This window comes from Biomphalaria glabrata, chromosome 3 (genome assembly GCF_947242115.1).
Source record: "Biomphalaria glabrata chromosome 3, xgBioGlab47.1, whole genome shotgun sequence".
NCBI lineage: Eukaryota > Metazoa > Mollusca > Gastropoda > Planorbidae > Biomphalaria > Biomphalaria glabrata.
This window is the reverse complement of record NC_074713.1, coordinates 9,526,944-9,545,992: the sequence shown is the minus strand read 5'-3', so window position 1 is coordinate 9,545,992 and position 19,049 is coordinate 9,526,944. Positions and strand designations below refer to the sequence as shown.

The 19,049-nt window shown below is 36.2% G+C and overlaps 1 protein-coding gene across 1 annotated transcript in view; it reads left to right on the top strand.

Moving 5' to 3' along the window:
- The first annotated feature begins 13,921 nt into the window (after positions 1-13,921).
- Positions 13,922-19,049, top strand: part of LOC106066304 (hypoxia-inducible factor 1-alpha-like) — a 66,480-nt gene continuing 61,352 nt past the window's right edge. Inside the window, exon 1 of the mRNA XM_056023255.1 lies at positions 13,922-14,079. Coding sequence (XP_055879230.1) covers positions 14,060-14,079 — 20 coding nt within the window. The 5' untranslated portion in view covers positions 13,922-14,059. The remainder of the gene's footprint in view (positions 14,080-19,049) is intronic.

Here is a 19,049-nt window from a genome sequence, read left to right as displayed (position 1 = left end):
TTTTACATTTATTTATTGAAATCTAAGTTGAACTATTAATCTTTTTATTTTTTCTTTCAACAAGATTTGACAGTCGAGCTTTAATTATATGCTAACAAGAGCTATCTTGAACTTTCTAGTTCCCTTTTCATTTGGTCTCAAAGATGGCTGGTGTGTTATGCAATGATCTCAAATCGAGCCCTGCCCGCTTCCACCCCCACGCCATCCTGCAGGATGTTTGGGCTAGGATGTAATGATGTCTCAAGAGACCTCTGCAACTTATTTAACAAACGAAGTGCCTGTTGCGCTCGTCGCGTAACGTGGGATGTGTAGCTATCTGGCATAAACCACTTGGCTTCCTAACAAGAGAGCTCGAGTTCAAAACCAGTCTCAAGCAGGATTGAGTTTGCTGAACAAGGCAGCACGGAAATCTTCTCCCAGATAAAACCACACACACACAGTGGTCCACGAAGGAAATCGGACCACCACTGAGCATGCTCGGAAGTCTTCTCCCAGATACTCACACACACACACACACACACACTGGTCCACAAAGGAAATCGGACCACCACTGACCATGCTCGGAAGTCTTCTCCCAGATACTCACACACACACACACACACACACTGGTCCACAAAGGAAATCGGACCACCACTGAGCATGCTCGGAAGTCTTCTCCCAGATACTCACACACACACACACACACACTGGTCCACAAAGGAAATCGGACCACCACTGACCATGCTCGGAAGTCTTCTTCCAGATACTCACACACACACACTGGTCCACAAAGGAAATCGGACCACCACTGAGCATGCTCGGAAGTCTTCTCCCAGATACTCACACAAACACACACACACAGACACACACACTGGTCCACAAAGGAAAATGTACCACTGAGCACTGAGTATGCTAAAAGCATGAAGGTTTCGATATATCCGCGGTTCTCAACCTTTTTAGCTCCGCGACCCCCTCAAACAATATTCCACTAGGCGGCGACCCCTAACCATAATTTTTATTTTCGTTCATAGGCCTTGGTCCTAGGTAAATATGATTTAGCTCATGTTATAAAATCGTTATCAAAATGTATATATCTGGAATATTGGAAAAGGAGCAGACATCATTTCCTGGATTACCTGATTGATTAGACCATAAGGCATGTTAGCAGTGTCATTAGATATGGAAATTACCATAAATTTATTAATGAATTTGGTTCTAATTAAAACTCGAACAATGTCTTTTGTCGCTGCCATTGGTAAAGGTGTCAGGTCTCATAGCTCTGGCCATTCTCAGAGCCACCAAATAAGAAGCTTCAAGGGATGCTGTGTTTTATTTATTGTACTTGCCACCTGTGTCAAGTTTGAATTTAAATCAGCCTACAAAACTAAAATACTTAATATCATTATCACTAAAGCCCAGGCGTTAGTTTTGGCTTCATAAGTTCGTCAGATAGAACTTTCATTACAAATAACACATCGGAGTTTTTTCAATTCCTGCTTAAACTATTGAAGTAAAACCCTACTGCAAAGAAATGTCATTTTCAATTCTTAGCATTCATTTATTCGAAGTCCGCGTTCATTTTTCATAAAGAATTTCTTTCTTTCAATAATATAAACTATAATACGATGGCGTATTATTCATTAAATTTCCTTCACGACGGGATTAGATCTTCATCACAGAAATGTTTGATCCAGCAATGATATTACGATACAGATACATTTGATGGACGGCAATTTCAGCCGTTGAAAAATTTATTCTGCAACAACCAAGATGTCGTCTGCAACAACCAAGATGTCGTCTGCAACATCTATTTTCGAATGACAATGATAAAAAAAAAAAAAGTAAATACCAGTGCAAAAAAAATAAACCTTCAAACAATAATGTTACATTCACACCCAAAGTATCCTCTGGAAATGTGTCCGTGCTATAATTGTCACCCCCATCTTTTATTTTATTGTATCAATGCTTGACGATCATTTCAAAATTTATGTTATGCTAATGTAATCTAAGTAATGGGTACTTTATTATTACAAATGTCAATGTATATCAGCTATGGTTTAAATATGCTTGTTACAATACGAAGGGAAAAAATTCATATGAAAAATAAAATAAATGAATGAAACTTTTACAATGGTGTTAGGTGACCCCTGGCAAATGGTCACTCAACACCCAAAGGGTCTTGATCCACAGGTTGAGAACCCCTGCGATATGTAGTTGTTATTAATAAATGTACCCGTCAAGGGCCTATAAAATGTCTAAACAAGATGTTTATTAGCTTCGAAAAGTCATGATTAATTTCTCATAATACTAGAAATAACAACATAAGTTTTCCATAGTACTTAAGAGGTTTCTCGATCAATCTATACTCAATAACAGTGTTTCCCAAACTTTTTCCACAACGGAACACTTCGCACATTTGGAGTATCTAGCTATGCACTACTTATTTTATTAGGTTGGATTTTTTTCTATTTCTTTAATTTAAAAAAAAAGTTTAAAACCATATTCTAAATTAGGCTAATTTTTTCAAGGAATTAATGTTTAAAATATATGTATGTGTGTGGTTTAGAGACTTTTATGGTAGTATAATATCCTGGAAGAGCATAGCTTCTTGATAGTAGGCATCCTATCAGCATTCTGAATGTTTCATTGTGGAGTTCGAATCTAGATCGATGTGATGTTATAGAAATTTTGTGACCACGAATAACTAAAGCACAGTTTGAGAAACATTGTTCTATTATAATCTATAATGTTGGAACAGCTTATATTAGACACAGTATATAGTGGGACAATGCTAGTAGAGAAGTGATGGGAAGAAAGCATCAAGGAACGGACGGGAATGTCAGTGAAAGAGACTTATCTTCGGAATCGAAGACATTAGCATTTCATTCTGTACATCATCATCATCATTCCTTTGAGTTCCTCGTGGAACATTGGGCCTGTTCATACAATACAACACTAGCCCTGACCTGGTCGTGGGTCTATTGAATTTACACTAATAGGCCCACTGGATAAGTAACGGCACTGATATGGTCACCTGAGTCGAATGACCTGGAAATAGGACGGTGGAATGACCTGGTGGAATTTTTTTTCCAGATGAGAAAGATGGAGGTCAAAGTGAAATGGGACAGCAGTGACCACATTGGACCCACCTCTTTTCATCCTTCACCCGCTTTGCTCTACTTCTCTTATTGAAAAAAGGTTTTCGAATCACCCCCCCCCACTCCTCCTCGTGATAGATTTTAAAGAAGAAAAAAAAGGTATAAGCCTTATTTTTTTTTTTAAAAGCCTTCAGCTAAAAACCGTGGAGATGGAGGCGCGAAGCTCTAAAAACTCTCATCATTGTGGTAGTCATTTTGTGTATCCCGAAACAAGTGTGGGTTTGTGCTGGAAATGTGTGTTTGATGTGTAAATGTGTGTGTGTGTGTGTGCAAAAGTCGTGTGTGTGTGTGTGATTAAGGGAGACGGGAGTTCAAGGATGTGTCGAAGCATTAAGTCTCTCTTGAACCGTGACCCAGGAATTTCGGGACAGGGAATTAACGGACGTCCGATACGCCTGACTTGTGTTTCACTCGGCTGATACGATCGTAAATATTCTATTTATTTCTACTGTTTGAATTGAGTCTTGCGGAGCAGGGGAGAGAATACATAAAGGAATGGGGAGAGAGAGAGAGAGAATGTCATTAAATATAATAACATAATTTTTATTATATCATTTGTTTACCTTTTTTACGTAATTTTTTTCTTAAGGCGTCTAAATTTTTTAAGGACAGAATGTTGGTGTTCACTCTAAGGAAACGTGCTATTTAGAAAGTACCTAAACCTAAGTTATTTTTATTCATTTATACGTTTATATGTATATTTGTACTTGCATATAGAGAGTTCCCATTTACATTCTATAATATGGGAGTGTATGGTACTACACTCGTAGTACACAGGTGTAGCGTACTACAGACATATGTGCCATATTTTAAACAACTGTTTTTTAATCGATTTAAAGGATTTTAAAAAAACAAGAACACATTATTACTGGGATGGTAAATAATCAAAGTTCGTCTTAAAACCGCACATGTGCTTCTTTGTGTGACGTACAACCCTTCTGCTGTTCCATCAAAGAGACAAGTGTAATCTCTGCTTCAATAGCCAAATCATCACAGTAATCCGTGGCTCTGAATGCAATGTACTTAGTAATTTCTGCTTTCAATGCGCATGACATTTTTTAAAAACATTAAATGCTAGCAGTGAAAAGGAGATAAATCTAGGGGGAAAAAAGATAACAAGATGAGAGCCAAGTAGACACGGTATAAGAGACGATATAAGAGACGGCACAAGAGATGAGGAGGTTAAAAAATAAAGCTAAAGAAAAAGATAAAAATGTGTGCTAAAAACAACAACAGAAAACTGATCTATAGCCTGTGGGGTATCATATAAAAATGTTTTAGCTGTCAACTAAAAAATGAACTTTAAAAGCCACAATTAGCCTGAAGGTATAGACGTATACACTTACAATTGACACAGGTTCATGCTCTGGTCTGATTGTGCCAACTCTGAGCTCAGCTTGAGAGCCAGCTAACTCGGTATACAAAAGAACTATCAACTATCTTAGAAAGGGACAGAGAAAGAATTCTTAGAAGGATCGCTACGGAGACTCCAAGACTTTACCCACAATGAGAGACGCAAAAGACAAATGTATAACTGATCCAAAAGAAATTTTTAATACTTAAAATATGCCAACTATGTCTTCGTAATCAGTTAAAGGTCTATAATCTTCTACCATCTTCAGACAATGTCTTCCTAAGTGTGTAAATTACTTGCATTTTTTTTCAAATTAAACAAGAGCATAAAACTCAAATGCTATTTAACCTTGGTTAGGCAAATTATAGAATATTAGAATATGCTTCCACAACTGTAGAAAACCTAAAGAAACTAGAACAGGCGCATAATAGAGCCGTGAGATTTATAACAAGCGACGATTCACATTTGATTAGAGAAATACCATAATAATTTAATTTAGAGACACTTCAGGACAAAAAAACTCAAACGTGAAGTAGCAATAATAAATAAAACTCTGAACAGTCTAAACTTTAATTTACATATACAAAATCTAAACCTAATAAAATACTCAGAAAGACACCAAGTGCCATTAGAGAATGGAATGGGTTGCCTGAATCAGCCAGAGAAACCAACAGCTTATCTGAGTTAAAGTCACTGATAAACAAGCATGGCTAGAAATAGATATCATCTTCTCTTTTTGGCATAACGTCTGTAATTTATAAGATAGGCGCATAGGTTACCTGGAGCGTGGTCTACCATTGCACTGAAACTATACGCTGACTAGAAAATGTATGGAATTATTTTTTATGGGTGGGGGAAGCAAAGGTAGTTGGTCGTTGTGCTGGACACATGACACCCTTGTTAAAAGTGGGCCTTAGAAACAGTTGACCTTTCCAGCATCAGCCCCCATAGCTCGCAAAGAAAGGGTCAATCTGCTTACTTGTTTGAACCAACTACAGGAAACAACCGGAATGCCTGACATGTTCACCTCGTCGCCTGCCGGACAGAGGACACATCTCGAAAATGAGGACGTCTGATAAAGACACCTGGTAGTGTGGATAGCACTTTAGATTGTCATCTCGATGGCTTCGGGTTCGAAGTTTGAGCCCTGCCCGCTGCCATCCTGCGGTAGATTTGAACTAGTATAAAATAATCTTCAATTCTGAGAGAACAGCCGAAACATATAAAACAATAACAGCATGAAACAGAGCGAACGAACAAACCTAGATCTAGATTTTATTGACTTTTCTCTCTTTTTTTTTTTTTGGTTATCTTTTAGAAATTGGATAATTCTTCTAGCCTCAAGATGGGTTACCGGACACCTACACGCCCAGAGGACGGCAGAAAAGAGGACAAATCCTACAAAGGAGACTAGACCAAAAAACAAAACAAAGTAAACATGGAAAACTTGGCTTACAGTTTAATTGATGAAAAATAACATATGTCATAGCTGTGATACTACAGATATAGAGTATCCTATTGATCATATCATATTTCGAAGTGTTAGAAGAATACCTCGATGAGTTGATGGTAAGTCAGTTTCTCTCTTCTCACAGATATTGTTGAACTACGAGTTTCTTATGTACAGCTTTACATTTATACCAACACATTTGTTCACAGAGAACTTCTAAAAATATAAAGTGTCATCTTCAGGACCGGACTAGGCTAGTTGTGAAGTGTGGTTCTCCCAGATATTATATGTCAGTGATAAACAGGATTTTTAGATATCTAGAGAATTAGACGGAACTATAATATCGATACCAGCTCAGGCGTCAACTTTCTTTGGCTGACATAGAAGAGAGCATCTGGTTGCATGCGGCATCAGAAAGAGACAGCTGGAGGTCACTCACGAAGGCCGCGGGATACACATTTGAGACCAAAAGAAACTCTGCTGCAGAGGACAAACGCAGACGACGAAAAGAAAATCTAAATCGACCACCTGCGGACAATGGCTATGCTTGCCCTGGTTGTGGCAAAATATGTAGGTCACAGCTGGGACTGCGCAGCAACGGGAAATACTGCATACTTCGCTGATCTTCGGACTCGAAGACTAGCCTTATAATATCGATATATAGACTGTGAAATAATATAGATCTAAATAATGAATTTTAAATCGCTATTATTTTTAACAAACTTAAAAATGGAAACTCTGGTTAAAAAAAAAAAAAGAGAAAGTTCTTTTGACAAGCAGAATTTGTAAAGGCTTACTATTTCATCTTTTAAAACATGTTTAAAGGATAAAAGAATTATAATTAATAAAGATTTATAATAAACTAAAATATTTTCCTTCTTGTCTTTGTCACAGAAGAGTTACAGAGATTATCAAAGGATAAAGTTCACAGTAACTTTTTTTTTTGCACAATATAAAAGATGAACACAATTAGTCATCAGCTACTGTTGTGCTAAATTCATTTTGATGACCTGAGCAGCTGAAAAAAAAATCTTTCTCCAGAACACTTTGTAACGTTCATTTCTTTGAAACAAGCTGAACATTGTTTCTACACCTCGGAGTGCTAATTGAACAAGATCGTTGGATATAACTCAGTGGCGTAGCTAGGTTGTGGGTAGGGAGGTTCCAAATTTGAAAATCCTTACGGACCCCCCAAATGTGTGTTATGTATTTGTTTGCATTAAATATTAAAACGCCATGTTATCTTGCTATTCATGTTATGTAAATTAGAGACTCGTATGTATTTCACACATTAGGCTTATATATTTATTAAGTACAATATCTCATGTCATCAAAACAGTATTAGTAAAAGAAATGATAATGTTGTTTTTTTGTTGCGGTTGACCTTTAAAACTGTAAGTTTGGTTATTTTTTACAAATTTAAAATAGATGACATCTTTTCTCAACAGTAATTAGCCTTTGAATGCCTTTGATGAATGACCTTTCCATATATTATTTTCGTAGTACAATGACATAGAGAACTCTATTGACGTTTTAGTAACAAAAGTTTGCATTTTTTGTCACGAAAAAGTTGTTTTGAAAGTGAGTAGTTTAAACGGTATAACATATATAAAATGATTTTAAGATTTTTTTTTCTATATTTTAAAAAATTTAAAACAACAAATTACATTTTATTTATCTATTCAAAACACAATTGAAATTTTTTTTAGCATGCACATTTCTAATAAAAACCAGTACTACATTTAATAAGTTTTTTTTTTTATAAAACGTGAAGAAAATACCAATTCATTATACCAAGCGGAAAGTGTAAAAGGTGTACTAACCATAACTATTGAGAAACAGATGTGATAAATTATATGAATACAAAACAAAGACTGAACATTGATAAGAATTTTAATTAAATTGCAGTGCTATTCGTACTTAAAATGTTCCTCTTTCTATGACACTTTGATATTAATGACAGAATTATGTAGCCAACAATTAGCTTTATCTAAGTTAAACCCAATTTTAGACATGTAAGATATCCATAAAATTTGACAGTTTCGATATGCAGGGCATATATTCCGTATGGGGGAAAAACTTTTTGGCTAGATGAAAGATGATCTTATTTGATTAAATATAAAACCATATCGAAATGGAGCATTATGCAAGCAAGTCAAAGAACGGAAGCAAGATAAGTAAAATAAGAAATCAGCACTCTGATACATTAAGAACCCAAGACAACGAAATGAATAATGAGTCTAAAAAATGAGAACATGGGCAGACTTTTACAATTTTATTTAAATATTGTATCTTCTGTTGTTCTTATATTGAACATCAAACATAACCTCATGATATTTCAACGAACTTTTGAAAAACAAGAGTCACTTTTAAAAGTTAATATTTATGTACATAAATATATGATATATATGATATAAATATGTCATAAACATAAGTTTTAAACTTGTATGTTATTGCTTTTCAAATGTTGCAACAATTGTTATCCACCATAATTATCCATATGGACCGATATGGTACATGCTTGTGTAGTCTACAGACAAATATACTATAAAAACATAACATTGATAGAAATAAAAAGTAAGGAAATAATTAGAATGAAAATGGAGAATGAAAACCAGGACACCTAAAGGATGAAATATGTCATGAGTTCTCCCTTCTCCTTATAAGTATAATAAGACCTAGAACCTGAGCGACTCTATTAGACACTTGCAGGGAAATGCAGATATTGTTGAAAACCTACAATGACTCTACCAGAAGATTTGGCTATCGTGATGGTGTAAAAGACTTTATATACACCTCAAGGGAAGTAAACCAAAAATTGTCGACAGGTATTTCGAAGAGAAGATAAAAGTGGAACATGATTGAATACCAATATCGTTAATATGAGTATTGTTAGTACCAATTTGTCTGTTAATGCATCTGTGAATTTATTATGCACAAAAAAGGGGGAAAATATATTATCTAATGTACAGCTCCAGTTAGTGTTATGAGTTTATAAAATATTATAAGTTAAATGTTTAAAAGGTTATATGTCTATGGTTTCTATATAATTAATGCAGAGCACTAATTGGTATCATTAATTTCATAATGCCTTGGTTTCTACAATACAAAGTTTGATCTCTTATATTTACTTACATTTACTATTTTATTTACTATTTAGGCCTAAGCAGGGGCGGACTGGCTATATGGGCATTTGGGCAAATGCCCGGAGGGCCACCGAAATGGCCTGATCAAGTTGTTAAAGGTTTTTTAATATTCTTATTATTATTATAAAAGGCCCTCTGAGCGTGGTGTTAAAAAATCTTTCACAGACATTACAATGTAATACTCTTTTGATCGAACACATTTTCCGAAAATAAAATGTAGAATGTAGACAGTGCTACTAGTAGGCTTCATCTTTTTAGGGCCTACATAATTGCTGATTTAAAAAGATGCTATATTGCTTATTAAGATATAGAGTTCACTGTATGCATGCATATCGATACATTATCAAACTTAACAATGATTTTTAAGGATCTATACACCTAGAAATGGATGCCCATCACATGATTTAGAATTTGTGGGCCAAATTTTATAGAAATGTCCGGGGCAATTTTGACACCCAGTCCGCCCCTGGGCCTAAGTATATAAGTAGAAGTTAATCATGTCTTATACTTTTGGGCAATTCATTATATTTTCATTTTGTAAAATGTGGAAAGTTTTGTAATAAAAATAATAAATAAGCACATAAAAGGGGCAGAAAGGCCCAAAATGAGGCATTAAAGATTTCAATTCGCTTTTTTAATAGGCCTATGTCACCCAAATATTTAGAGTCTGCATTATCGTTATAATTTTGTTTGCAATACCTGTAGGTACAGATCAGCTGAGTATGAAGGTTTTCGGAATTAAAACTACTAATTAATAGTTATGAAATAGCGTCTTCGTGTACTGAAATTCACGAAGACTTTTAGAATTGGCAGATTTATTTATTAAAGCAGATAGTTTTAGCTTGTAAGATAAATTACGATACTATTATAATAATAATAAGGCTTGTCTTCGAGTCCGAAGATTAATGAGGAATACAGTATTTCCAGTGGCTGCGCACCCCCAGCTGTGACCTGCATATTTTTCCACATCCAGGGCAAGCATAACCATTGTCATCAGGTGGTCGAATTAGATTTTCTTTTCGTCGTCTGCGTTTGTCCTCGGCTGCGGATTTTCTTTTGGTCTCAAAATGTGTATCCCGCGGATTTCGTGAGTGACCTCCAGCTGTCTCGTTCTGAGGCCGCATGCAGCCAGGTGATCTCTTCTATGTCAGCCAACGAAAGTTGACGCCTAAGCTGGTCTTTGAAGCGTTTCCGTGGGGCGCCTCTGTTACGTCGACCACCTTTAAGCTCACCAAAAAAGACTGCCTTTGGCATATGTTCGTCTCCCATACGGGATACGTGCCCTACTGAAGCTCATTAAGGCTAGAAGCAGAAAATTCATGTTTCTTTCTTTATTTTTTTTTATAAATTCTCTTTAGTCTTTTAGTATATATTTATGACAGTTGCAAGTGTTTATTATTTAAAATATTCATCTGTTTCACAAGAGGGCCTTGCACAATACAACTCGCTCAAACCAAATTTAGGTCTTGCACTGTATATTGTCTTTTTGTTTCTTTATTTTTTTTACGTTATTAGTTTTATTCTTCCAAAAAATTATTGCTATTTAGAAAATACTGATTTAATTTTTTCTAATTTAAATATTTAGAAAGCAGGAGTTCTTCGAAATTCTTTGTTAAAAAGTTTGGGACACACTGCCCTACTGTCTATTTTGTCAGACACAAAATGCCCACTAGCTGATCTTTTCATCTTATATAATACAGACGTAGTTACCAGGGGCGTAACTAGGGATTTGGGGGCCCGGGGGGATCAACCTCTTTGGGGGCCCCTTACATTTTGACATTCGACATATAATGTACGCAAAAATATATACGCCCCAAATCAAATTGGTTCAGTATATCAGTAAACTTAACAAAAAGTAATCAAGACTCTTTTAATGAATAATACCTTTATTTATTAGTTAAATAATGCACAAGTGACAAATCTAAATTGATATCGCTTCACGTCGTGCATTCTGTGCAGCAAAGACATCTATAATATCAACTACATCGATACTTTCTAGTATTTGTGACTTCACTGACATTAAAGCCATGATAAGCCTTTCTTGTGTCATTGTGCCCCTGAGATAGCTTTTGATGAACTTGAACTTTGAGAATGATCTCTCACATGACGTAATGGAAGTGGCCTGAGTTAGCAGTATTTGGAGGAGGTTGCAAAGTTTGAGCACACGTAATTACCATATGAAGCCTGTTTCCTCAATATGTCTATTGGTGGTTGCATTACTGGTTTGTTGATGAAAAGTGCTCGTGCATCAATGATCATTGAAAAAGCGATTTGCCATTTATTTCATCATACAAACAGGAAAAGTAGCACAGTTTGTCATAAGCGGGTCTTCATCTAACAGGTGTCTTGGTTCAAGAAAAAACCCAAAGGTATCCATTTTCTTTCCAACCTCTGAAATCTGCTCTTCATCTCCATATGAAATCTGTTCAGCACTTCTGTCGCAACACGTTTGAATTGCAGTTCTATTGACAGTCCTACATTAGAACTCAACTTCCCATCTAGTCTTTTCTTTCTTCTGGTTGTTTTGATTACAGGGAATCCATAGTATTCACTACCTTCTTTTGCTTTTTCGATGGATTGGTTTTTTGTCAGTTTCTCATCATTTTGCAGAAAGCATGAAAGGGTACTAATTTCTTTAGCAGCTTCCGTATATGCAGTCCAGACTTTTGTAGTTTCTTCTGAACTATATTAATTGGGCGCAAGAGCTTTGACAAGAATTCAAGATAGGCAAAAAATTATTAATTTTCCACTGCATGAAGAAGATTCTTTGCTAATATTAGGCCTATATGGTATTACGTCATTGTTGGTTGTTTATGTTTTGTGCGCAAGAAAAAGGATTCAGAAAATACAAAAGTGGGAAAGATCCATATCTCGTTATGCTCGAGTATAGAAATACTCCGATAAGTGGACTGCCGTATTCACCATCACAACTGCTAACGAGTAGAAGACTAAGGGAATCATTCCAACTGATCCCAAACTATGGAAACCATCGGTAGCTGAAAATGCAGAGACATTACTCAACGAACGACAGATGAAAAGCAAAGTGAAATACAATGCAAAAGCAAGACTACCTAAAGATTATTCTGTCGGAGAGTTCGTCTAGGTCAAACATGGCAGAAAGCAGTTGTCATAAAAAAAAACATTCAGCACCCAGATCTTACATCATAAAGACAAACGGAAAAACATACAGAAGAAATCAAAGCTTTTTGAATAAGAGTTTTGATGAAGACATCTGTGAGTACTATGATACCGATGGAGACAACGAACTGCAAACTGTTGGAACATACGAAACAGACAGTTATAGAACAACGTCTAGAGAACTTGTTGTGCCAGTCAAGACAACCAGAAGTGGACGAATTGTTAAAGTTCCTAGTAGACAGGGCCTGCATTAGGCCACTGCAGCCTATGCGGTGGCAGTGGGCCCCGCGCTTTCATAGGCCCCGCGCTAATTCTAAGTGTACATTATTAAATTAAACCATTATAATGTATATAAAATAACAGGGTTTTCGTGACCTCCTGATTTTCCAGGGCCTCCAGGAAATCTCATGAAAGGCAAAATATACGATTAAGTCCTGAACTTTTTTTGAATTTATTCAAATCTCCTGAAGAATAGACGAAATTGAAATTTTGGGGTGCCTATAAATAAAAAGTGGCATTGCGAGCTTTCATTTGATAAAAATTTATTGCAAAGACGAAAGTAGGCCTATTTTCTAATTAAAAAAAAATAATTTTGACATTATGCTCATCCCTACCCAGACTAGGCCCCGCGCGATCCGTTTCGCATAGGGCCCAGCAAATGCTAGGGCGGCCCTGCTAGTAGATATCACTTTTAAGAACTTTAAAAGGAAGGATGTGATAATAACTTCAAAAGGAATGATGTGCTAATATTATATGATATTACATCATTGTTTGTTGTTTATGTTTTGTGCGAAAGCAAAAGGATTAGATGGAAATAAAAAGAGAGTTTCCATTGGATTGAGGAACGATGAATAGAAGGGTAACAACTCGAGTGTGAAGTTTAATTCTGAAATTATAGACGCCAAACCCGAATAATGGACTATTCTAGCATTATTAAGAATAACTTTTGGATCTGTTATACTCGATTCTGTAAATTTTGATTCCAGGTTAATTAGTGTAGCCATAAAATACTCGACATTTAGATCTATTATTAGTAAAGGTAACAAGATACCTGGAATTCGCTGTATATCATGCAGTTTTATTCGTGGTAACAAAGTTTAAAATGTAAAACCAACTTTTAAAAAACTTTGATCTCTGTGAGAAAATTTTTTTTTTAAATGTCAACAAAGTCAACGTACTGATAGACCAAGATCTAGGTTTAGTCTTTGTGATAAATTAAACCCATAAATGTTGAAAAAAAAAAGACACCCGTTGACACTATTTGTCAATCAAATATATTAATTTATGTATTTACAATAAATTTCGGACACCCATTTGGGGGCCCCCCCTAGGTGGGGGCCCGGGGGGATTTTAAAATTCTCCCCCCCCATCCCCCCCCCCCCTTAGTTACGCCACTGGTAGTTACTTCAAAAAAGAAGACGATTACGACCTACGCGTCATACATGTTAACGAATGGCATAGATGCTGCCAAGCTGATGGCTTACAAACATGGATTTTTATTTATTTATTTTAAAATACATTATGTTCTTTGAAAATTAAAAAAAAAAAGAATTGAACCTTGGAAGAAATATTTAATCTTCTTTTCTAAACAACACCCCATCCTCCTTCTTAGTCCCAAAGCCATTGTGAGTTGAGTGTGTTCTGTGTAAACTCAAACCTTGCACACTACACACATTCGGAACACTGTTGAAGTGGAAAGTTGCCCTGACCCGGAACCGGAATTCTTTATGACGTCTATTGCCATACTACAACATTGAAAGTGTGTTTTGAAGGATAATTTTCATTGTTTTCGTCAACTTCAAACGGTTTTTAATAGTTGGATGGTTCACCAGTAATGGCCAAAGACAAACGAAAGTAAGTAGAAAGTATTATATTGTTGAAACTATTCATAGTTTAGTAAAAATTGATGACTACTCTTAGAAGAAAATCTACTGACCTAATTTCGAATTTCCAGAGAGACAGTAGTCGTAGAGACAAGACTAAGAGTAGAGTAAGAGTGGGTCACGGAGTAAATGTACAGTCTATAGTATGGACTCTAGATCTAAATCTAGATGATAGATACATTATGAATTATAGATCTAGATATGTTCTATATAGATCTAGATATCTAGATCTAGTAGACAGATCTATAACTATAAGTATAACTTAGAACTTAGTCTTCTTAGATCTAGTCTAGATCTATATAATATTATTTCTAGAAGGTTCTGCTTTCTAATTTCTAGCATAGCCATCCTATACTTATACACTCTAAAGTTAAAGTTATAAAGTATAATCTATACCTATAGTATACCTATAGTTCTATAGCCTATGCCTATATTGGCCTATATTAATTATTATTATTATATTTTTATACTATTTATATTATAGATATATATACTATTATATAGTAATTTATTATTGTAGACTTAAACGGCTTGGCTTAATTGAACGTAAGCTTATCAAATAATCTACTCTAGATACTAGATGTAGATACTAGAAAATAGATCTATGTAAATGTAGAATCTAGATCTAGACTGGCTGGACAAAAGTTGTCAAAAGTCTAATAAAAATTTTAAAAATCTGTGAATAAATTTGGATGAATGATGAGAGTCTAGAATAGAAGCGTGGGAAGCATGGTCGAGAGGCTAAGTGCGCTTGAACTTGGCTTGGCTTGGCTACCTAGAAGCGGGCTCGAGGTTCGACACCCGACTCGGGCAGAGTTGTGTTTACTGAGCGCCTAAAGGCAGCACGGAAAACCTTCTCCCAGATACCCACCCCCCCCCAACAGGTCCACAAATGAGATTGGACCAAAGCGCTCTGAACATGCTATAAGCATGAAAGTAGCGCTATATAAAAGCTATAATAATAATAATAATAGAATTAGGAATAATCTAGATATAATATAAAATCTGAATCTAGATCATGGTAGTTTATTTCTAGAATCTAGATCAGATGTATATCTAGTAAACATATATTCCAAAGTGTTTTTGTGTCTAGAATCTTGATTATTCTCGATATAGATCTAATTATTTAATACTAATAATTACAGTATTAATACTGAATATGTTTAAAGTTTAAATCATTGTAATCTATACAGTACTATACTACTCTATAGACAGTTAAGTGTAATAAGGGTAATAGTGATATCACATGTAGTATGTCTGTTATTGTATTATTTTAAAAAGAATGGCTTGACCAATCTTGATGAAAATTTGACACAAACATTCTTTAGATCACAACAGAGACTGTAGTGAATGTCAGATGTCCCTCCCACAACTGGAGGACCCTTACATTAAAATAAAATAAAAAATAAGTAAATTTATTTCTATTAAAAGACACAACTTATTAACGAATCTGGTAAAATGTTTACAGTATTTTCATAGTAAACTTTCAATTTTGTGTGAAAATTAAAAAGTGTTTTTTTTTAAGGGATATAATATCTTGTCATGTTTGATATAGATCTAAATCCAATGCACTAGATCTAGATCAGTGATACACTTTTTTTTTTGTAAAAAAAAATAGGTGCCGGTACTCATTGGTGGATTGCCTAACTTTAACCACTGATAAATTAACAATAACCTTTCAAATACTAGAAAAGTAATATTTTTTCCCCACATTGAAAATAGTGCCAATGCGCAGTACCTGTGCAAATCGTCACAAAAAAACTTCAAGCATTATATTTATGTATATATATATATATTTATATATATATGGCTCATGGCTCAAGAGTTTGGACACCACGTAATGGAAAGATCACTCTATTATTTTTGCAAGTCGGACGGAGTAGAGTTACCATCCGTAATTTAAGAGACAAAAAAAAAAAGAGGGGGGGGGGACAAATAGTCACTAAATAGTAGGGCTGGACTTAACCATTGTGACCAAGAAATCATGGAAAGAGAACAAGTAATCTACTCTGTATTTACCCGTCACTAAATAGCAGAGCCAAATTTGGGTAGGGATACAGATAATAAGTGAAAATTAAGAGTTTGTATTAGAAAACAAATTTTCTTTGCATTTTATTCATTCTTTACAACGTACAGAATTAATTTACGAGCCTTGCGTGTAGTGAGGTCATACAGAATATCATAAAAATTCTATTTCCTACATAGCTCAATAGTAAGAATTACCAAATGTTTCAATCTATCTACGAGAATTATTGACCTCAAGTGATTCTATGGCGTTTTCCATATTGAATGCCACCACAAAATGACAATTTTGTCTATTAGATATATTTCAGGAGATTTGTATAAGTTTTCACAAGATTTTAATAATTTCAGGAGATTTCCAGGACTTTTTCGTATATTTTGCAATTTCAGGAGGTTTCCAGGAACTCATGGTAAATCGACAGGAGGCCTCGGGGAAATCTGTTATAAGTTATAAAATGGTTTAATTTAATAATTTATACACCTAGAATTAGCGCAGGTCCTATGAAAATGCGGGGCCCACTGCGGTCCCATAGGTTGTAGTGGCCGCTGTTCAACTAGTATATATATTGTTACGTATTTCTGAATCTTCTGGCTAGATGTATTAGTTGGCACACAAATAAAAACACTGCAAAGAACTTGACGACTAAACTTTCAGTTTCATATAACTTTAATGACTATTAACTCTAACAATTCGTCACTGTAACATGTAGCGTAGAAGACTGTACAATATCTGTCAGTTTACAGTTAGCTATACTTCGTTGTAATTCATCTCTTCACTTCGTTGCAATTCATCTCTTCTCAACTTCCATCGAGCCGTATTCCACAGAACAGACCAACGACACACTTCCCAGTGTCGCTCCAGGTCTCCTAAAGCTGAACCAAGTCGCACTCAAGTCTACCGAATCAGAGCCGCACACGTCTTACATCGACTGTATCGACTGTAACGGCTCAAGTCCACTGTAGTTCGCTGTATAGACTTTAACGACAGTAGTCCACTCCAGTTAACTCTACCCTAGTTAACTTGCACCGAGTCGTACACATTTCTCTTCCACAGAGCCGCACACGTCTTACATAGTCTGTATCGACTGTAACGGCTCACTCACGACTCCATACGACTGACTTTCACATTAACTCTCTGGCTTATATAGAGTCCCTAATCGCTTGTCCAAAGTTGCACAAACACGGCTAGTATTCTCTGAAATAACACGTGAGGAAACGTCACATCCTGTCTCTATTTATACACGTAGATTCCAGAAAACACTCGATGCAGTGTCATCAAGTCGGGGTCACACGTAGTGACCTTTATCTGTCACTGTTCATTAGTAACTGTCCCCCTACTTAGATCTGTTCGTCCCCTGGAACAACACGTGTGGACACGTCACATCCTGTCTTTGTTTGTACATGTAGATTCCAGGGAACACCAGCTGCTGTGTCATCTCGCCGGGGTCATACGTTGACCTCTACCTATCACTGTTCATTTGTAACACTGCCCCCTTCTTAGATCTGTTCGTCCCGAACAGATTCTACTTCATCACGATACTGATGAAATCGATCGACGATCAATTAGGAAGCTTTGGTGGTTGCCCCCCTTCTCAGAGATGTTCTTTCAATCTGGCAGTTGTCCATCTTCTTTCCATAGAAGAATGGGAGCCAAATCCTCATTTTTCAGCAGTTCCTCACAAATGTTTTCATCAATCTTGGTATGGAAACATCGACCTTCAGATGACTACATTGGGCACTCTTGTCGAGAAAATTCATCAGCATTCTAACGAGTTCGTGCTTCACTGGCTGAGTTTTACATTTTCAAGCATCTTTTTACAGAGCTTCTTCAGAGATAACTAGGTTCATCACACTACAGCAATATTCACATGCTCTTCTTTTAAACAACAGCAACTGACTTGGGTTTGTACGATGTTGGGTTGATCTTCTTGTACAGTTCTGTCACAGATGGTTACTCACTACAGTTCTGACATCTTAAACTACTTCTTTTCTGTCCTTCTTGCTTCTGACTTAATTAGCGTTCTTCTAAAACCTCTGTTATACTTCATCAACCTATTCTCATGAGGAATGTTCTTAGATTATTCATAAGTGGCTTCACACTTTCAACTGATTCGTAAGGCTTTCTTCTTTGGTCTGATGGTTCCGGATAGAATCTTTCTAAAAACATGGGCTGTGGAGTTTCATCAGTGCAGGTGGGGGTCTATCAGTGGGAGAAGTGGTGGGCTTGTTTTCTTACAACATGGGCTATGGAGTTTCATAAATGCAGGTGGGGGTCTATCAGTGGGAGAAGGGGTGGGTTTGTATCTTGATCTTGTTGGAGCCATCCACGTTGCACTCTGCATATGTCGCTTTCTCCGCCTCCTCAATTTGATATTTCTTTGGTTGCGTTGATGTTGTTGTCGTTGTCTTGCTTTCTTGTCGATCCATGCTGATGGCAGCGACTTAGCAGATAGGAAGGCATTGCATTTCATAGCTGTAGTCATCAAGACTGTTGATCTAACAAGTTGCTTCAGCATTATTCTTCGATGGGTGCTTTGCGAATGAGCTGCAAGTCCACTTGAAGGCAAGGTGTCAAACACGTCATCACCTTCATCCGAGTCTGGAGGACTCGACTGTGGGGCAGGTTGATAACATTCAACGTGCAAAGGTCCATCAACTTCAGCATCAGTTTCTATTGTAATTCCTTGACTATCACCAGGGCTTCTCGCGCCTACCTTGATAGCTGTACAAGCTTCTGTTAAGTCTAGAGCTTGTTGGTGTATTTCTTGGCATTCACAGTCTTCTTGTAAAGCTACGTACGTACAGTTCTTGTCAAACGCATGGGTGCAATAATCAAGCTTCGAGTTCCTCTCGCAGACACTGGCAGATAGAAGACAGAAGTCTTTAAGGCCCACAGCAATAGGCTTGGACGCAGACCCA